Source organism: Ochotona curzoniae, unplaced genomic scaffold (assembly GCF_017591425.1).
Source record: "Ochotona curzoniae isolate NIBS_2020 unplaced genomic scaffold, NIBS_Ocur_1.0 scaffold_2476, whole genome shotgun sequence".
Lineage (NCBI taxonomy): Eukaryota > Metazoa > Chordata > Mammalia > Lagomorpha > Ochotonidae > Ochotona > Ochotona curzoniae.
The window spans coordinates 16,796,899-16,818,882 of record NW_024467095.1 but is presented as its reverse complement, the minus strand read 5'-3'; the positions used below and the strand labels follow the sequence as shown (position 1 = coordinate 16,818,882).

The window sequence follows — 21,984 nt, the reverse complement described above, 5'->3', positions numbered from 1 at the left end:
CATAAATTCATCTTTAAAAAGAAAAAAAAGTTAGGAGTCAATACTGTGACACAGAGGGTTGAGCCACCGCCTATAGCACCAGCATCCCACATAGGCATCAGCTGGAATCCTTACAGCTCCAACTCCACCACAGCTCCCTGTTAATGCCCCTGGGAAAGCAGTGGAGGATGGCCAGTTGATGTTTGGGTCTCTGTCCCCATGTGAAAGAACTGGAAGAAGCTCCTGGCTCCTGACATCAGCCTGGCCCAGCTCTGGCTGTTGCAGCCATTTGGAGAGTGAACAAGCAGGTGGAAGATCTCTCTTTCTCTCTCCCTTTCTCTAACTCTTCCTTTCAAACAAACAAACAAAACAAACAAGTTAAAAGGCTCATGGCGCAATCGGCTAAACCTCTGCAGCCCATAGGAGTGCTGGCTCCTGTCCTGACTTCTGATCCAGCTCCCTGCTTAAGGCCTGGGAAAGCAGCAGAGGATGGCCCAAGTCCCTGGGACCCTGTGCTTGTGTGGGAGACCCAAAGGAGGCTCCTAGATCCCGATGTCAGATTGGTTCAGTTCAGGCCATGGTAGCCATTTGGGGAGTGAACCAGCAGAACAAAATCTTTCTGTCACTGTCTGTATAAATCTGTCTTTCCAACATACGTACATGAATAAATAAATAAATAAATCTCTTTAAATAAAGTGCATAAAGAGGCAGTTTGGCACAGAACCTAAGATGCTTCTTGGGAATTGGTGTTGTGGCACAGCCAGTTAACCAGATATCTATAAGGCTGGCAGCTCGGACAGGCACCAGTTCAAGTCCTCCCTGCTCCACCTCCAATCCAGCTCCCTGTAAATGGCCTAGGAAAAACAGCAGAAGTCAGCCCAAGTGTTTGGGCTCCTGCCCCCATGTGGGAGACCTGGATGAAGCTCCTGGCTCCTGGCTTCAGTCTGGCCCATCTATGGGTGCTGTGGTCATTTGAGGAGTGAGTCAACAGATGGAAGATTTCTTTCTCTTCTTTTCTGAAACAATCACCTTACCTAGTATATTTTTCATAACTTTCATATCTAAAGCTGATGTGTACTCTTAATATCTATAATTAGTATTTTGAATCTTTCCTCTAGCTTCTGGAGTGTATGCAGTCTCATTTCTTTTAATATATTTGCCAACTAATTCTGTCTTCTGTGTCACTTTCTTGCTTCTTTGCTTGCCTGGATAAGTTTTTTCTTTTCCCTTGAAGATTTGTTTTCTTTATTTGAAAGGCAGAGTGCCAGAGAGAGAGGGAGACAGAGAAAGAGATCACTTTGCCAAGGATCAGATTGGCCTGGGCAGGGTCAGAGCAAAGCTTGGAGTCTAGGATTTCATATCTGTCTTTCACCCGAGTGGCAGGGACCCAAGTGCTTCTGGCTATTTTGCGTTGTTTTCCTAGGACGCTGGAGCAGGAGTGGAGCAGCTGTATTAGAGACGGTCCTCTAATGCAGGATGCTGGTATCACAGAGTGCAGCTTAACTGGCAGTGCTGCAACAGCAGCCCCATCTAGGCAACCCTGATTTGATCTTACACATGACCAGTTTGAACCTTACTGGATGGATTTTTCTATGTGTGTGCTCCTATAAATACTCGTAAGCTTTGCATTCCAGTTTTACATTTTTATGTTTTGTTGTATCACAGCAGCTTTAAACCATGACTAATTTCTCCCCACTCCTGAAGTCAGGGTACTCCTGAGCACACCAGCTCAGAGCCAGGTTTTTCCACCCCGACTGGTGGGAAAGCAGCTCCGTCAGTCTGCAGAGCTGGCCATAACAAAATCCCACAGCAGGGGCGAGCGGGGACAGCAGACACTGGTCTTCTCCCACCTCTGGAGGCTACAGAGCCCCCACTCAGCTGGCAGGACCTAGTTCCTGGTGAAGACTGGAAGCTGCTTCTGCCTGAGTTAGGAGAGCCAACTGCGGTGTGTGCTTCTGAGATGAGCAGTTCAATGAGCTCCTCACTGTCCCCTTTAGCCTCAATCACCTCCATAAAGGCCCTATCTCTAACACAATCACATGGGGGGGCGGATTATAACTAGGACACCATCAGTTTTGAGGAACAATTCAATCCAATTAAAAAAAACAACATTGCCAGGCAGTGGGTGAGCCCAGCGCACTGCTCCCTCTCACCTTCTATCCCCAGGCATAGGTCGTTTCATCACAGCCTTAAAATGATCAGTTCCAGAAGATTCCCTGGGATTCTACTTGGGGCGTCTCTGGACTCCCCTGCACTGTCTGTGGTGAACCCCCGCTGCCTGTTCACTCCCAGACGCCACCTCTCTCTCCCTGGCTGGAGTCGAGTGCCGAGTACTGCGGATGCTGTGACTGGGAACTCGGGACAGAAGACAGGCAACTGTGCGGCTCAGTTTGTTTCCAGTGACCCCTTTCTTTGTGGCCTAATGTCCAGTATCATGAAAAGCAGCTGTTCTAGCTGCTTCAGGAAGGAGCGCAAATTCAGACTGTTCTCACATCTTGCACAAAGAGGACATTTGTCCCAAACCCGTGACTTCTGTCTGTTATATTTCACATTGCCTGAAACAGACTTCTGTTTTAACTTGTGCCATTAGTTATCCCTTAGACTCCCACTCATTTTGTCCAGAAAAATCCTTTCCACACAGCTCAAGGCTCGGCTGGTGCGCCTCCCACACAGCCTGTCCCACCACAGCACCCACCATGTGCTCCTGGAATTGCTCCTGGAATTCCATGTGCTCGCTTTCATTGCCCGCACGGCCTCCCACGGGATGCAGGAGCCAGGGCACAGGGACCTGGGTGGTATGCCGCTGCCCCCCACCCCACCTCCAGGAGTCCCAGGAGAACACTGAGTTCTGTCTACATGACCCCCTTTCCTGAAGGATTACAAACCTCCAGCTACAACTCTGAAGCACTGCAGCATTATCTCTTGGGACAACCAGGAGGGTTAGGCCGGCTGACATCTCCTCCTGCGTGGCAACAGCTCCTCGCCCACTAGAGGAGGTGACTCCCGTGCCTCGAAGGAAGCTACCCCTTACAAAATGCCCACTGGGAACACTCCAACCAACTTCAGGTCTCATGATTCTCTTCAGGAACAGGTTCTTGGCCTCCTGGTGAAGGCAATGGTGAGGACACCCACAGCTCACATCAGGATGCCTGCATTCAACCCACAGGCCAGTACTTACGCTGCATGGATTGTTGGCTGTCTGTGCTGGGCTGTAGAAGGAGCCCCACTGGGCGGTTCGCCTCTCTTCCCGGGAAGGGGTGCCGTTCACAGGCAGGCCAGCTGGGCCCACACCTGCGGCGTTGGCGGCCTGGCTGCTGGGAGCCACGAGGGCGAAGGCGTCATCCAGAAGGGAGTGCATGGTCTGGCGTGCCTCCTCGATGGACGGCTGCGGGGGGATGTACTGGGAGGCCGGGAAGGGCAGCCCCGGGTACCTCCCCAGCTCAGCCGAGGACGGTGTCTGCACATCCGCCGGGAGGTCGGGATCGGACTGCAGCGGGAGAAATAGAAGAAAGATGACTCAGCCACGAACTTTTGTAGCAGCTTTTAAACAAAACTTGAGGGCCAAAATGGCACTCAACAATTTTAAGGAAATGTTTAGTGTAATTTAGAAATGACAGCTGAGGAATACGCATTCCATTTGAAGGATGATAAAGGCTTTCATAGGATAAAAGCAAAGCGATGGGAAGACATGGTCACTGCCTCTCAGCAGCACGCACCTGTCTGAGGCGCACTTTAGGACCTTGCTCTACACACTTTTTTGGAAAGACCTTCAGCAGCCAAAACACACACTACAAAGTGCATATATTGAGAAACCGAGTCAACTTCCTGAACAGAAAACAGGATTAAGGCAGACTTCTCTGAACAGGGGTCTACTCATTCCCTAGAAAAGGCCAAAGTCACATCATTTAAAAATATATATGTGTGTGTATAAATTGCAATACCTATTACAACAAGTATGAGTAATGGCAAATGGCGAGTTATTTATTCAGAAATCATTTGTTTTCCAAACATAACATTTGTATGAGTCTTTAATGGAGCTTTAACTAGATTCTACGGGCCTACCACCTGGGATGCTGACTTCCCACAAAGGCACCAATCAGATCCCAGCTTTTCCTCTTGTGATCCAGCTCTCTGCTTAGGGCCTGGGAAAGCATCAGGGGATGGCCCAAGTGCTTGTGTCTCTGGACCCACGTGGGAGCCCAGGAAAAGCTCCTGTCTCCAGGCTACAACCTGGCTCACCCATGGCCTTTGGAAGCCATCTGGATATGAACCAGCAGACAGATCTTTCTTTATGTTTCTCCTCTGTCCTTCAAATAAATTTTATTTTAAAAACTGTTTAAGAAACAGGAATATGGGCTCAGCATAATAGCCTAGCAGCTGAATTCCTTGCCTTGCATGCGCCAGGATTTCCATCCAGGGGCCGGTTCGTGTCCCTAAGGTCCCACTTCCCATCCAGCTCCCTGCTTGTGGCCTGGGAAAGGAGTGGAGGATGGCCCAAAGCCTTGGGATCCTGCTCCCACACAGGAGACCCAGAAGAAGCTCCTGACTCGTGGCTTCAGATTGGTGTAGCTCTGGGCTATTTGGGGAGTGAACCAGTGGATGGAAGATCTTCCTCTGTCTCTCTTCCTCTCTGTATATTTGACTTTCCAATAAAAATAAAGAAATCTTAAAAAAAAAAGAAGAAGAAGAAGAAGAAACAGGAATATAAGCAACAATTAAGATTTTTTAAAATGTCTGCTTCCTGAAACAGTGGTAGGAGCGACATGTTGTGATAATGTACCCTGGGTGAATGGCAAAAGGCAAAGCAGAAAACCAAAGGGTAGAAAATAACCTTAAGCAAGAAATTCATCTTTGAGAGTATGTGTTCAGAATTTCTAGGGAGAGAACATAGGAAGTAAGCCGCTATGAAGTGGATTTTCATTAAGGAATTTTAAAGGAACGGGATCGCTGGAGATAAAGCGTCAGCCAAGAGGATGCTGTGAACTTTCTGGAAAAACAGGACAGCCCAGGCCACCATGAAGACGCTGCGCAGAGGGCTCAGGTCTGTGGACAAGGGAGGAGCCAGACCGTGACAGGCCATTCTCTGTGTAAAACTCCACAGGCCAGAGACAGAGCCCAGGGCTGTCACAAAACAAAGGGAGAGGAAGTGAGAATGAGTGATGCTTTGCAGACTGCCCTGAGAAAATGAGCTCAGATATCCAGGGAACCCTTTTTCTTTGGCAAGCTCCACATCCCAGGAAGTCCCAGCTTCAGGCAGACAAAGCTCCAGGTGCCAGATGGTCCTAGGGGTCCCCAAGGAACCAGTGGAACCTCACGCCCCCTCCCACCCCGTGCCTTTCCAGAAGCACAAGGCAGCGTAGGAGCGCCACCTGCTGTCAGAAGTGTCAGGCACAGCACCCGCAGCGCAGGAGCTTGGCGTGCAGTGTCACAGACAAAACAGAGCAGCCCCAACAGTGCAGGCCCGCCTGCAGCCTCTCTAACTCCCTGGGACAGAAGGCAGCAGCCCACGGGACAGGATGGGGAGTATGCTCAGCCTTTGGGGTGCTGGAAATCCAGTATGTTTTCAAGGCAAAGGAAAGGCCTAGTTCTTTCAGATGATCTAAGTCCCAGGTCCACGTCACATTGACACCTTTACAATTACCTGCTGTAATTGTATTTAGTTGTCTTTCAGGGTCAGTCACTTGGGTAACTGAGTGGAAAAATGCAAAGTTGGCCTTAAGAAAAGGCCAGCTGTCTGCATTCCGCCAGAAGCGATTGTTAGCTCTAGAATCCCTTGTCTGAGCATGAACTTCTGGCTCCCTCATGTCCTGACCAGGCTGCTGGGGGAGCATCTCCGGAAGCAGGTGGGATCAGGGCTGCTCCCCGGCTGTGGCTTCAGGAGTCTGCACATGCCCAGACCCGCCGGAGTGAGCGGGCTTGGCTGCGCCTCTGTCCTGGGGCAAACGTGTTGTGTTCGGCCTCTCCATGACACTGGCTCCTTCTCTCCTGCTCGGTGGGGTCAACACTGTCAGTGTTGGCTCTCAGTGTCCCTTTCAATTTGAGAGAGATGAAAAAAAAAACCTACTTCTTTATTTCTCCATTTCCACTAAGTGTTTCTCTTATCAGAATAAAGTAGATATAACAAGCAGTTCATGGAAAACTTAAATAAAAAGATAAGCTTATTCTGGTGCAAAAATCTATAAAAGCCATGCAGAAATGGGATCCCTAAAAAGGTCACCGAAAACACACACCATGAAAAAAACTTCTGCCTGGACTTAAAACATTGTTTGCACTAATGTTAAATAACGCATTGTTCCCCAAATGAGCTTTTGGAAATACTCCTTGTCCTAACGGGAGGTAATGCATCACCCTAAATACCACCCACACCACCAAGAAAGCCAAACTACCCCCAGCCAGGCTGGGCCATTTCTCTCTCTGCTTTATAACTGGCCTTGGGGAGTTCCCAGCCTACAGACGGAGCGGACAGGGCTTGCACAAGGAAACGAAAATCCAGCGGCTTCAAGTGTCCCTGCAGACGGAGCATCCCTATCCACCCCTCCCTCACATGCTTGGCGCTCAGCAGGCCCTGGCACTTCAGCCACTGGCACTGCCTGCCCAGCTTCCAGGATGAGACACAGAGGCATCACGTACCGGGCACCCGATGTAGGCCGAGTTGTGAACGCCGGGAGGCCTCTTATAGGTGCCATCACTGTCGGTGGTGATAAGCCTGTCCTTCTCGGCGTCCGTGGGGCAGCCGTTCACCTGGTGTTTCCGGCGGGGCTTAGGAGAACGTTTTATCCGTGAGCTGTTGGGAGACACAGAAATAACTTCAGGAGGAAGGAAATAGAGCTTCGGGTCCCTGGTTTGCTTATCAACAGACTGCAGCAGGAAATGCTGCTTGGGAGGTAAGCAACAAGGAGACACGGCCTCAGGCACGAGCTAGAAAGTCTCACACGCATCCAGGGTACAAGAGACCATCCCAGGCAAGCTGTAGCCACGACACAGGACCAGAACCATCCCAGGCAAGCTGTAGCCACGACCCGGGACCAGAACCATCCCAGGCAAGCTGTAGACACGACACGGGACCAAGACTATCGGGGCAAGCAGTAACCACCACACTGGATCGAGTCAGAGAGGCATCAGAAGAGGCAGGTCAGTGGGGTCTGACAGCAGGCTGGCCTGAGGGAGGAGGATGGCACAGCTTATTGAGGGCCCGAAAGGGGACTACAGATGAGCGTTTGGGGGATGATGGGCAAACCCTCTACCAGTAGGGCAGCTCTATGTGGCTGATGAATAGAACCAGCTAGAACAGAGAAGCAGCTGCACCTGCTACAAATACAGGCTCCGTGTAGCAGACAAAGTCATGATAAGGGGCAGAGGACTGGGGAGACCAGAGGGCAGGCATTGCTGAATGAGACAGAATCCAGAGAGGCTGGGAAGCGAGTTAAAGCACAGAGCAAGGAAGGAAAGGGAGGGAAACGTGCCGCCGTTCAGCCCATAATCAGGCAGCCTCACAGCACGGGCTGTGCCCCGCGGTGCTGCGGCCACAGGACCCACCTCTTCCGGGGCTCTATGAACACGGAGGGCACGCTGGCCGTGGGGTCCAGTATCTTATCAATCTGCATCTGTGCTCTGCGGTATACACGGTGACGCTCCCTGGTGTCACCTGAGGACAGGTCATCCACCACCGGGAACTCGTAGTGCCCGCGGCGCTTGGCCCGCAGGCGGATCTTGTTGCGGTGATGCTCAATCTCCGACTTGTGCCGCAGTGCAGTCTGGATCTGCGGGGAGGGCCAGGAAGAGGCCATTACAGAGGCTGAGGCTGTAGGGACCATTTCCTGTGCTGCCCTGCACTGCCCCCACATCACCCCCTGTGGCACCTGGGACTTTGCCTGGTGTGGGCACCAGAGGGCCAGGCCAGGCAGCAATAGGGCTGACCACAGCGACCTTGATGAGCCTATAACGTTGTCCCCAACACTGCATGATGTGTTACAAGGCGGGGTCATTTTCTTCTTCCCCCCTCCAAGTTGCGGGGCATGGGGAGGAGGGGGATGCAGGGGAACATGACTCAAACTGGGGAATTAGACCAGGGACCCCTCTGAAGACACATTAGTCCCTTAATAATGCAGAGTACGCCCCGAGCAGAAAGGAGTCTCCACTTGGAATAATAAGACTACTTCAGAGAAGTTTCAAGTCAAGCGCAGGTGCTAGAAGACATCACCACTGTGCAGAAGGACGACTTCCTGGGACCCGTGCTCCCCAGAGACAGGAGCAGGCCTCCAAAGATGAAAACCTGATCCCTAACCCTGGGGACCTGAACTAGGTCTTCCACAGTGAGCAGCAGCTGAACGGCCAAGGCACGACTTCTTAAGGGGGTCCCAGCTCAGATCTGCTTTGTTAAGGCTTATGTGTCCGGCAGCGATCTTGAACAGCTCTGGACCTTAAAAAGTAAACTGAGGACATGTCAAACATCCCCAGCCTGAAACTAAACTAAAACCCAAAGCTTCTGAGCACCCACAATGCCCCACAAGAGAATCCTATACCATGAAACTTTCACATCCAAAATTACTAGAATTATGGAATAAGATCACCCTCCGTCCATGTAAGTCACCAAATACCTCATTATGAATATACAAATTTCCAAGATCTGAAAGCCTTCTAATTGCCCCCTTTGTGTTTCAGATAATTTTCAGTCTGTACTATATGTTCAATTAACATGTCACCAGCTTACAGCTCACAACATTCCTATGAAACTGTACCTTGTCCCTCTCATTTTTAAGCACTGGTCAAATCAGAATATGGGGTTTTCTTTGGAGTGGTGGGGAGGACATACTTTTTCATCAAAACAGATACCTCTTTGTTGATCTTGTTGGTTTCTGCCACTCGGTCGGCCAGGACAGGGTGCTGCACTGGGGGTGCCGGGATGGGCTGCATGGCGATCAGCTGGATCTTACTGGGGACCCGCCGGCTGGCTTCCGAGGAGCGGGAAATCCTATCCACGTGCTCAAAGATGGAGGCTGAGGAATGCTGTTCATTCCCTGAGCTGGGGAGAGCGGGCCCTGGAGTGGAAGGAAAAGCTAACAATAAATTAACCAGAATTACGGGTTATTGCTTAAAGACTCCTTAGGTCCCAAGCCAAAAATGCACTCGTCCCCTCCAGTGGCAGAGTACTGGAAATGTCACTACTTGAGCTTCAATGATCTGTGTAAAACACTATCTCCCTTGGCTTTATTAAAAACTACAGATGCCCTTAGGAAAAGTGAGGGAGACATGAGGTTAGTCTGGGGGGGGAAGGGAGAAATTGTACCATTTTACCTAAATGTGGTTTGATATCTTCAGTAAGAAAAAGTAAAAGGGGATCCCGAGTTGCTCCACTGGCTAATAAGTGCTTTACAGCAGGTCTAAGAGGGACCTCCCTGATGAGACAGTGATTTAGTTGCCATGGTAATGCTAGCCAGGCATCCCTCAGCAGCCAAGGCAGGCTGGCTTCTTGGCTTCCTGAACTCTGTGGCTATCAAAGTTTCTGGATGCCAAAGCCTTTAACATAAAATGACATAATATTATATAATCTATGCACAGCTGCTTATACACATTAAGCAATTCCTGGATTACTTGTAAAGTTACTACAACATAAATAGTCATTACCTTAGCTAGGAAATAATGACAAGAGCTGTAGGAGTTCAACATACATGCATTTTTTTCAACACTTTTTGACCTGTGATTGGTTAACCCCTGGTTGTACCACTGAGAATTCAGACACAAAGACTGTGGTCATGCAGCCATGTGCTAGTTAACAATGGCTGTTCATGGCTCCTCAGCTCTAATGGAGAAAGCTGAAGCAACGTGAGAAGAAAAGCCCGCCGTCACAGGACGTGAGCTCTCACTTGTAAGTGTACACTTAAACGGGCTGAAGCTGTGAAGTAGATGCTTCAGCTCCTTCCTCTGGCACCAGCATCCCGATGGGCACTGGTTCAAGTCCCAGTTGTTCTACTTTGGATCCAGTTTCCTATTAATGGCCTAGGAAAACAGTAGAGGCTGGCCCAAGGCTTGGGCCTCTGCACCCACGTGGGAGACCTGGAAAAAGCTCCTGGATCCTGGCTCCAGACTGGCCCAGCGCTGGCTGTTGCAGTCATCTGGGGAGAGAAGTAATGTATGGAAAATCTCTTTTTCTCTCTCTATATATATATCTCTCCCTCTATCTGCTTCTCTCTGTAATTCTGCCTTTGATATAAAAATAAACCTTTAAAAATAATAAAATAATGTCATCACATTTCCTTAAAAAAATACACTTAAAATGTTTAAAAGGGAGTTTTATGTTATTACTATTTCACAAATAAGGACTTTTTAAAAGTAGAAAGCTACTAAAAATAAAATCATTTAAATGTGCAGGAAAAAGCAAAGAAACACTCAAAATGTTAAAAGGGATTGCATGCTGGTATAATATTCTCCAATTTCCTGTATTTTTTTTCTAATCTATTTGAAAGGCAGAGTTACAGAGAGAAGTTAGGGATATTATCCATGCTTGTTCACTCCCCAAATGGCTGCAAAGGTTGGGGTTGGGCCAGGCTGAAGCCAAGAGCCTGGAACTCCTGTCTGTCCCCCACATGGCTGGCCAGGGCCTAAACACTTAAGCCATCTTCTAGTAAGGATCTGAACACAAGGAGAGCAGCTGGGACACAAATCCCTCCTATGGGATGTGGCTTCACTGGCTCCATCATGCTGCCGGCCCCTCCTGTTTTTTCTATGTGTATTTTCTCGTGAGGATGATGTTGACAGTGGAAGTAATCTCAATCCATTTTCATTCTAAAAAAAGAAAAGAGGCCAGAGAAAGACTGAAGACCAGCTGAGCTGGCTGACGGACTGACTGTGCTGAGGCTAACAGACACCCTTCCTCCTGTGAGCATCCCAGGCAATCCTCCGGGCTGGTTTTTGGCGATAGTTCGGCAGGTCCACAGAAGAAGCAAAGCTTGCAGACACTGGCTTAAGACCAAAGCCTAAGGTGTGACATTTCAAGCAGAAAACACAGAGGTTTCACCTCAGCCTAAAAATACTAAGAGTTGGCTAGGCAGTAAGAAAACAGCAGCTGATATTTTATACAAGGAATGCACACCCATTGTACTTAAGTCTGTATTTTCTCCGTGAGTTACGCTCATGTGTTATCCCAAGCAATCAGAAAGCACTGGCACAATGCTGAGGGCTGCTTCCCTTAGCAAGGTCCCACAGCCGTCCAGATCCCAGCCCCAGATCTAGGAGGAACTTGACCGTGCAGTACAAGCCCTGCTGGGCCCCCCAGGGGCAGCTGCTCAAGGTGCAGGCCCAGCGCCTCCAAGGCGTCATTAGCTTCACCTAACAGGCTAGCTTTGCTAATGCTAACTAGGAGTAACAGCAAATGTCACAGAGGGTAGCCAAGATCCTTGGGCAGGTACACAATGAGATGATCAGGCCTCTTCCCACCGTGCTGTCGGTGCTGGCCGAGGGGCTCATGGAAGGGGAGGACCACGAGAAGGGTAGAAAAATCAAGCTTCCACACCGACTACAAACTGCCCTCTGAAACAGCTGGGAAGAGGTTTTTGTACACTGGCCTCATGTCTATCCATCCTATATCCAAACACACTTGTATGTATGCATACACATAGACTTAATGGCTTCTAATGCGCTGCGTGATACTTTTAATTGCCTGGGTAATACTGACCAATGACAAGTACAGTGCAGAGACTGATGCTGTGCAAGCCCCACCTTAAGGAAAGTAAGGGCTTTGGATTAAAACTGTTAACCCTTTCTCTGCAAATTGTACTTTTAAAGTGTGAAGACAGAAATTTCACTATGTACTTAAGAGATTAATTGCATACATGGTGGCTGTAACTAATAGCAATACATGGCATATTTGAAAACAGCTAAGCAAGTAGTTTTACATGTTATCATCATAAGAGTAAGTATGTGGATCCGGCATGGCAACCTAGTGCTGAAGTCCTCGCCTTGTGTGTGGCAGGATCTCATCCGGGCACCAGTTCACACCCCGGCTGCTCCACTTCCCATCCAGCTCCCTGCTTGTGGCCTGGAAACCAGCAGAGGACAGCCCAACGCCTTGGGACCCTGTACCCACGGGCAGACCTGGAAGAAGCTCCTGGCTCCTGGCTTTGGATCACCTCAGCTCCAGCCACTGTGGCCACTTGGGGAGTGAACCAGTGGATGGAGGATCTTTCTTTCTGTCTCTCCTTCTCTTTGCATATCTGCCTTTCCAATAAAAATAAGTAAACAAATATTTTTTTTAAATGTGTGAAGAAATGTATATGCTAAACATTTTAATTTGCCTATTCAACAATGTATACTTAAGGCATCACGTTATATAGCACAAATGTACAGTTATTACCCATCAATTAAAAATTTTAAAACAAATGTCTGCTTTTAAAAAGGGAAAATTATATAACATGGAGTCATAGAGCAGTAACAAAGAAAAATGTCAGTGGGGGGGCACTCTGAATTACCGACATAAGAAAGCAATGGAGTGTTTTCAAAAAATATATCATCGCATTATCATCAGGTAAACAGAACCCAATGACATCACTGTCAGTGCACACAGCCCACACTGCCATGCTGGGCTGCAGGGCAGCAGTCACACTGGTCTCACAAGGACCCGTCACAGAACTTAGCAGGCGTCTACTGAATGGTAACTAAATGAACGCAGTCACCTTGCCTAACTGACCTTGATGAGGCCTCTGGGAATCTGCTTTAATGAGAAAGATTAGCCCTACACTTCACGATCTCAATCACTCTATCAATGAGTACTTGAAAACCTTAGAGGCTCTACATAGCCAAACTGGTTTAAAGCATTTTGCAGATTCTTGGGCCTTTGGTTTCCTTGGTTTCCCAGGCTGACATTTTGGAATTCGTGGAATTCCATCTGAATTTCTCATGACTTCAAAATCACACACTTACACACATGCAATCTACAGGGCACATAAACCAAGTACTCAGCATCGTGCGGTCCTTGTCTACCTGGGAGGTTCCTGATGACACAAGGGGAGAGGCAAAAAGTGCAGTTACACACAGACACAGACAGCCACGGATGGCTGCACATGAACACCCTAAGGAAGGTGAGCCATGTCCTCGCTCATCCCTGACCTCACAGCGCCAGGAAGGACAACTGGTGCTAATGACGACACTCACTTTGGAACTGTAGTCATTGTGTGAGTAAGCTCTTAAGGCATCACCAACGGTGGGAGGGTAGGCACCTTCCCCAAAGCAGCCATCCAGGGAGGGACAAAAGCATGTCCCAGAGTTCACTGAAACCAAGTGGTTTTTACTCAGCTTCCACTGAGGGATGATCTTTAACACGCCAAACAGCATAAGTGAGTGCTAGGATTCAGGGCCAACCATATCAGGCTGGGCTGCAGCACCTGCGGGCACATGTGAGATCCAGAGCTGGGGAACTTGGGGAACTCCCCTGCTAGGCCACAGCTCCTGCTGGTAAACACAAGAGCAAAGATTAGGAACAGGTCCAGGCTAGGCTGGGCTGTGGCATCTGTTAGCATATGTGTGAGCCAGGGCTGGAGGCAGGCCGGGATGGGCCAGTCCACAACATACGTTGGCACAACCAAGAGCCAGGATGGGGCACAAGCCAGGCCATGAGGGCTGAGGGTGGGCCAAACTGCACTAGGCTGCTCTATACCTGGAGCAAGTCAGGCTGAGCCAGGCCCTACAGCACCTACTCACAAAAGCCCAGACTGGGGGCAGACCATCTCAGACTGTGGTGCAGCACCCACTGGCATGTGCAAGACCTAGGGTTGAGAGTGGGCCTGGTACGGGAACTTCGGGGACTCCCTTGCTTAGCTGTTTCTTCCATTGGTGAGTATGAGTGCTGGGACTGGGGGCAGATCAGTCTAAGTGCAGGCCAGCTGGGCTAGGCCATCACACCAGCTGGCAAATGCCAGAACCAGGTACAAGTTGTGTCACGCTGCATTGCAATATCCCCTGGCAAGTGCAAGATCTGGGACTGGGATCAGGCCTGGTAAAGGAAACTGTGGGTACTCCCTGATAGGCTGCAGCTCCCATTGGCAAGCACAAGAGCCAGGGCTATTGGCAAATCAGGCTGAGCTAAGCTGCAGCACCTGCTGGCATCTGTATGGGTTGGATCTAAGGACAGGACAGGCTGAGCTAAGCTGCAGCACCCATGGGTGTGCACAAAAGCCAGATGGGAGGCGGAAACGACTGAGCTAGACAGTAGCAGAGACTGCCACACACAAAGACTGGGACTGGGGGTTGGGTCAGGTGGGGATTACCAGGAGTCATCCTAACTAAGCTGTAACACCTACTGATGTACATTTAAACTAAGCCTGTGGCAGGCTGGGCCAGACTGCAGCACCCATCAGTTCATGTGAAAGATAGGGCTGGGGGCAGAATTGATCAGGTAACTGCATCCACCAGAATGTGTGTTGGCTTGTGCAGGTGATGGCAACTGACCTTGCACACTGGAGTGTGCACACTAGAGTCAAGTCTGAGGCCACCCCAAGCAAGGCTTCTTGGGGGACTCCCCAACTTTGCGCAGCTGGATTAAAATCCAGGCCACAGGGATAATTACAATATATGTGGTCCAACCTTGGAGTGCATTTATCAGGAATGAGCCTCCTCATTTGCTAATGCCTGTGCAATGGTCAGCATGCCCAGATGTATATAGAGGACATGACAGAGAGCTTATCTGGGCCGGCAGAGGATGTTGAGTGCCCTGTCAGAGTATGGAAAGCAAAACAGGTTGGACTATTCTCCTGGCCAAGCTTTGCAATATGTGCCTGGGTCTGTGGATACACTGAGGTAAACTTGGTCAGCCAATAGATCTTGGAGAGGTTTTATCAACCCTGGTTCAACAAAGCCAACAGTGTCTCAAAAATTTCAAAACCACTCAAGTAACATCCTTGGGACACTCTTCCCCACAGCAGGGTCTTTAAGGCATCATCAAATGATGAAACTGCCCCCAACCCCAGGTGCAGATGTAGTTTGACAGAAGAAGTAGCCTCCTTCCCTTTCTCCCCTGTGGACACAGTAGGGAAAAAAAAAAAATATTTATCCCACCCACCTTCCTCTATTCCTCAACCCTCCCCACCCTAATTGGAGACCCTTAACAATAAAAATCTAAATAAAATTAACAAGCAAGTTCAGTTCTAGAATCAAACCACTAACTCCAGGGAGGAAGCTGTCCTTCTAATACATGAAAACAGCGTGTAGATTCTGGTGTCTCTTTAAACCACAACATCAGCATCTGAGTGTCCTGAACTCAAAGAAACACCTGACCTGTGGCTACCAGAGCAGTGTGGATCGTGAATACATCGTTGAGAGTGGGATTTAGGGTTTGTTATCCTTGTAGAATACACCTGCCGTAATACTATCAGAAGGAATTCAACACAGACATGAAATGCAAGATTTTGTCCCCAAAGCAATTAATAGTAATTGAGAAAATCTAGAGCTCTTTATTTCCCCCTAAATATTTCTTTCCCAGGATCAAAATTCAATTTTAATCCTGTCTGTCTGAAATAGTGCACCTGACACCATGGAGCCAGATAATGTTAGAGTTTCTGTGAAATGAGATCCCAGGAAAAGCCTCCTTCCCCATTCCAAGGGGGCATTTTCCTACATCATAAAAGAACTAACTGGGAGGAGCTGCAAACAGTCTCAAAGGCTCAAAGGGGCCGCCCGGTGGTAAAGGACCTGGGCAGCCACAGAAACGGCCTGGGCCTTCTGTCTCCATCTGTTCAATTAAACAATGTAGCTCGCTCTGCCATGCATTTTCATACAGAGAAGTGCATGGCTAAAAACACAAGCATGGGCAGGCATTTGGCCTAGTGGTTAAGACAGCCATATCCTGTCTGAGTGTCAAGGTTCAATTTCCATACCCCATTCCCTGCTCCAGCTTCCTCCTAATGCACACCATCGGAAGTAGCAGGTGATGGCTCAGGAGTTGGATTCCTGCCACCCAGGAGGGAGACCTGAATTGAGTGTCTGGCTCCCAGCTTGTGCCCATCCCAGCACTGCATGTTGCGGGTACTTGGAGAGTTAACCAACAGATGACAGCTCTACCTGCCTGCCTATGTTTCTGTCTCTTTCTCTGTGTGTGTATGCATGCCTTTGTTTCTCAGTCTCTCTAGTAGACAAAAAAATCAGAAATGAAAAGTGATGAGTATAAAAATTACTGCTCAAAATAATACCCTGAGGCATCCAAATGCCCTTTGCATTCTTGAAATACAAATAAAGCTCCAGCCAATACAACACTACACATGCAACAGACTCTAAAATCAAGCTACTTGATTGTCAGTCCTAAGACGCTCCCAAGTCTAGCAAGGCCCACCTGCACTGAGTCTTATCCCAGGGCCAGTGTCTCGTGGGAACACCCTTAACCACAGGGCTGGAGCTCATTTCACACCTGGCCGACAACACTAACAGGCCAGGCCATGTGATCACACGCTAATGCCTGCTGCAAGACAGATGGAGGAAGCAGGCCACACGAATGGGGTGTGGATGTGTGACAGACAGCTTCCTGACCATGACCAATGTGAAATCCTTGCAATGGTTCCTAACAAAGTCACAGCTTTGGAAACTCTGATTTCAGCTGGCTTGTCTTTGCCCATTGGGCAAGAAAATCCTCAGGCTCCTACCCTACAGTGCAGTGAAACCGGGTAACTAGCCTGGACACAAACCTCAGGGAGTCCCCGACCTCCAGCCTCAAAGCAGAAACCACTGCAGCAGGTTCGGTGGAGGTGACTGGGTGCAAGTCACCCTGTGTCACAGACTATCTGAAGAAAGGGCTCACACATGAAAAACACCCAGCACATGGGGACTTCACAAGGACAATGTCCTATTGCGGGGAACGGGGAAGGGCACAGACCACTGGGGGCTGCTCTGTGGGCCTTGGCCTTGGGCGCGGCTGCTGGTGTCTTCTCTCCTGCATCCCTCTCGCTGGAGTCTTCGCTGACCGTCGAATCAGCATCAGAGGGGGACACTCTGCAGACAGTCAAGCACATCACAAATGTTAGGAGCAAGAGAACAAGAAACCTCTTTACCTGAATGTGGAAGTCAGGCTTTCAGGTGACTCTGGGCAGAAACAAAATATGCCTGGATGGTACGTTGCGGCACGGCAGCCGTAAGGCTCCTGTCTCTGGGCACATTGTCATCCGTGGGTCCTGAAGACAAAGGGAGCTCACCACGTGGCCCCGCAGGCTGCACTTCAACACAGGCCAGAAAGCCAAGTGCTATGCTGGAGGACGCCTCTGCAGCCACTGAGGCCCGAGGCCCAGACCCCAGCACTGGGTCATTTATGGATCTGCAATCCAGCCATCTGGCCCTAGCATGAACTAGATCAAAGAGGACCCAAGGCATCAGGCCTGGTTCAGGGGCCTACAGAATCCCTGGAGGGCTGGGGTAACTCTGCAGTGCCCAAGGAACTCCCAATGTCTGGGAGACACCGACACGACACAACAGCCACGGCCATAGCCGACACTGATTCCATATACACTGAGCGAAAGGGCATCACGGTGGCCAAGCTGCACCAGGTCAGGGAAAAACCTTCCTCAATCAGCAGCCCATGGCTCCCTGACTTCACCAGGGACATGGAATACCCTGAGGGGTCAATCTCACAGTCCATGGATGGTGCGACTAACCGTCAGGGAAGGCAAAAGCACAACTGGCAAAATCTTACTGGCGTATGATTCCATTTACTCCTAGCCTGCAAAGTAATTAAACAGACAGCAACTCTGCATGAATCATGCTTTTGTCTACATGCTTTTGTCAAGATCATGCTCTAACGTCCATTAATTTCTTGAAACTAGGCCAGGGCCCCGTGGGGTAGGTGTTGCAGTAAGACAGAAAGCGTGACACCTGTTTCGACTACAGGCCGGAAGACACGTATTTCCCTCTTTGCCTTTAGCAGGTGAGCAGGATGCACAGCTCTGAAGCTCAAAGGGAGACGGACAACTCCAGGCTACAGCTTGACAGCGCGATGATCTCAAGGCAACCTAACAGCACTTAATTCCAATCTCTGTCTCTTTTCTCAAACAGCTTAGCCCTTTCTCATGGGACCTGAAGGTGGAGGGACTCCCAGTATTTGGAAGATAAATCAGCTGTTCTCCACATGCTTGACTTTGACGGGAGGAATGGAAATACACTGGGAATGGTAAGGCAGGGTGGGAAGAACTGCCATGGGGGAGGACATGGGAGGCCAAGGGAAATGGCCAGAAGGGGAGGGTGCAGAGCCACGCTCCCAGCAGACACAGCAATGGTGTCCCTGTCCACAGCCAGTGTGCCAGGCAAGGGCGTTCCAGATGCCACGTACTTCTTGGTTGTTCTATTATCCCCACAGGGCGGGACACTGTGAAGTACACACATGGGAGCTGGTGGAGCCTGAACTGAGTCGGAGTGGGGTTGCGGGGCTGTTCAATCTCCCATACGCTGCAGGAGGAAGCCATGCTGCCTCCTCCAGAGCTGACTGAGCATGTGCCAGCCTTGGCATGTGGCTCTGGACAAGTCCTCGGTTTCCTGGATGGATGGACGGACGGATGGATGGATGGATGGATGGATGGATGGATGGATGGACAGAAGCCAGCATTTACTGTAGCCCTGCAGGCGACTGACAAGCTGAAAGCACAGATACACAGTGCCACAGAATACCGGCCACTCACCTTCCTCGGTGGCGGAGGTTCTTGGGAGGGCCCTTGGACTTGGGGCTTGGCAAGTCTCCATTCTCCGAGGGCGTGGGGTGTTCCTTGGCGGGCCCGGGGGGCGGGGGCGGCACTGGTTCGTGGATAATCAGGATGTCATCTTTGTTGTGCTGTCCCAAGTGCTGCTTGGCAAAGTCGAAGCCCTTCACGCTGGGGATCTGCAGCTGAAACGTACACACATGGGGGTGGACACACAGGTCACTGGTTAGCACGAGACAGGCGAGGACCGCAGGGAGGCCAGCTTGTAATCCTGTGGTGTCAACGACTCCACCCCCACCACCTTCTGCCCCAACCCCGAAAATAGCCCCCATGGGTGCTGCTCTGCTGACACCTGCAATCTAAAGAAAAGGCAGAAGCCACACCCAAGGCAATGGGAGGGATGGCATGGATGGGTGTCCTAGCCAGGAGAGTGAGACAGAGGGCAAGAGGTGGCTCAGGGAGCAGTGCCAACTCCACGGGCCATCGCAGATGGCAGAACAAGCCCCACCGGAAAGCAGCCTGGCAGGGCTGGGGCCGAAGACAGCCTGCGAGCACTCTGGGGCACCTTGTGCATCCTTCGGACAGAGGACGACATGTGGGGGCAGTGGACACTAGGTGTTGGCTCACAGCTAATGCTTTGGGGCTAAAAGAGGAAAAGGTAGAAAACTGAATGACTACAAAGGAACACAAAAATGTGTGAAGTCAAGAAAACAAAGAACTCTTAGAGAAGAGTGGCTCACTAAAGTGATGGGAACTCAAAGCTAAGGGCGGAACGGGGCCCAGGGAGCCTGCAGCCACGGGGGCCGGGTCACTGCTGCCAGACCTGCAGTGAGGCAGGAGGGAGACTCTAGGATATCCTGAAATGTGCACCATAAAGAGGGAGCCCCACATTCTACAGCAACACTAAAGGGACCAAGGACAGTTCCTCTGGTTTGAGCTTTCAGAGTAACGGCATGTAGCTGTTGGGAGGGAGTCTCCCTCAACCAGGATGTTCACCAGAGCCCTGGTGGGGACAGATGGTGTTGTGGGGCCAAAGACCAAAAAGGTCTCAGGAGAGACATTAAGCAGCCTACTACACACAGAAGCAAGGGGCTTTGTCATATGTGCTCTGACGTCATGCACATCCAGGGACTGAGCCCGTGACCTAAGGTCTCTGCTAAAACCCCACCATCAGGAGCAAAGTCTTCTGTAATAATTATTTCCGCCAGCAGAGGGGGACAAAATTCACTGCAAAAAGTTTACAAAGAGGTGGCTCTGAGACAAAAGACTGTTGCACCTATATTTTCCAAACAGAGAGATCATGTTACAGAACAGGCCACCCTGCCACACATCCCTGGGGTCAGAAGTTTCTGAGAACAGTAAACTCAAGTCTGAACTCCACAGCAACTTCCAGTAAGCTTATTTCCTCACCCTTGAGACTGGGTCAGAGCAATGATCTTCAGCAGGTCTACCTGAACCCCCAGGGCTTAGGCAATCTCTTTCGCAAGAGCAGGCGGCCCTTGCAGTGACCAAATTCCAGGTGCACAATCTCTGCTTATGCTGTTACCTACCACTGACTTCTGAGCAGGTGCCTGTGGTCCCACAGCCTCCTGGGCTTCTCCCATCTCCCTTTAGTCAGGGCTCTGGCTTCCACTATCAGAACACAGCCCCTCTGCCTTACCCCATAAATGGCTTCCTGGGCTATTCTGTCCAGACATGTAAAAGCCCCCGAACCGCAAATCAAAAGATAATCCCAAACGCTGGTCTTGGCAGTGTCCCTCCCGTATTAGAGTGTCCCTCCTTTTCCTATCTTACTCCAATTTTTTAAAGATTTATTTTATTTTTACTTGAAAGGCATTTGTTTTTTACAGGGAGAGAAGAGACAGAATATCTTCCATCCACTGGTTCACTCCCCAGTGGCCACAATGGCCACTGAAGCTCAGAACCAGGAGCTTCTTCTGGGTCTCCCACACAGGTGCAGCGCCCCAAGCACTTGGGCCATCCTCGACTGCTTTCCCAGGCTGCAAGCAGGGAGTGGATGGGAAATGTAGTGACTGGAACACAAACTGGTGCCCAAATGGCTTGCCTGCACAAGGCAGATTACCTGTTGCACCTTCGCACCAACCCCAGTCTCTGCCAGGCTGACACAGACGCAGCTATTCTGCAGAGAAGACAGCAGCAGCATTCATGCATTTATTTGACACCTTTGCCTCTACTGGCTCTGCCCATCACAGAACGCTCTGCTGCAGCGGAAGAACCCAGAGAGAACAAAGCGAGGACGGGAGCCCCGCAAAGTCCCACAGGTGTTACCTCATCTCATGCAGGCCAGAAAATCACAATATGGCTCTCCGCTGCTTCTGCCTAAAAATGAACAATTTTGGGCCCAGCATGATAGCCCAGTAGCTAAATTCTCACCTGGCATGTGCCAGGATCCCACACAGATGCTAGTTCGTGTCCCAGCTGCTCCACTTCACTTCCAGTTCCCTGCTTATGCTTGGGAAAGCAGTAAGGGATAGCCCAGAGCCTGGGAACCCTGCACCTGCGTGGGAGACCTGGATGAAGCTCTCGACTCCTGGCTTTAGATCAGCTTTGCTCTGGCCATTACGACCATATGGGGAGCAAACTAGCAGACAGAAGATATTTATTTTTGTCTCTCCTTCTCACTGTAGATCTGCCAATAAAAATAAAGAAGACAAATCTTAAACGGAACTGGCCCATTGGCTCAGGGGCTGTATCTTCACCTTGCATGTGCTGGGACCCCACATGGCACCGCTTCATGTCCCAGCTGCTCCACTTCCCTCCTAGCTCCCTGCCTGTGGCCTGGGAAATCAGCCTTGGAACCTCACACCAGCCTGGGAGACCTGGAAGAAGCTCCTGGCTTTGCATCAGCTCCGCTCTGGCCGTTGTGTTCACTTGGGGAATGAACCAGAGGATGAAAGATCTTTCTTTCTGTAAATCTGCCTTTCAATAAAAAAAAATGCATAATTAAAAAAAAAACTTTTAAAAAATACAGAAATGAACATTTCCAGATGTGTTCAACAGTGTGCTGTGGGACGCTGAAGTGCCAGAGTGCATGCCTGCGGCAGGCTCACCATCCTGGAGCAGGAATGGCCCACCGCAGGCATTGTTCACACATACTCTAGGTCCTCAGTTTGACTTGCAACACACATTGTGCGTCAAAAGGTTAAAGGAATGAAAATTTGCATGTTTGTTTCTGAAGAGTCAAAAATCACAATTTCAAATTAAAGGAATAATGGAGCATATAAATAAATACAAAGCTAGCATCATATATAATATGTCTTCTTAACCCTCAGATGCTATTGTCCTAAAACCCAAAGGGCTGTCTAAAACCATGGGTAGTACCAAG

General features: G+C 49.9%; 1 protein-coding gene across 2 annotated transcripts in view; it reads right to left on the bottom strand.

Moving 5' to 3' along the window:
* KIAA1549 (KIAA1549 ortholog) overlaps nt 1-21,984 on the bottom strand; it is a 107,593-nt gene that overhangs the window by 16,961 nt on the left and 68,648 nt on the right. For both annotated transcript variants that reach the window (XM_041002111.1, XM_041002112.1), the window contains exons 11-16: nt 18,621-18,823; nt 16,832-16,947; nt 8,812-9,017; nt 7,516-7,739; nt 6,610-6,763; nt 3,158-3,466 (exon numbers count right to left, since the gene is read on the bottom strand). In XM_041002111.1, coding sequence (XP_040858045.1) covers nt 3,158-3,466; nt 6,610-6,763; nt 7,516-7,739; nt 8,812-9,017; nt 16,832-16,947; nt 18,621-18,823 — 1,212 coding nt within the window. The remainder of the gene's footprint in view (nt 1-3,157; nt 3,467-6,609; nt 6,764-7,515; nt 7,740-8,811; nt 9,018-16,831; nt 16,948-18,620; nt 18,824-21,984) is intronic.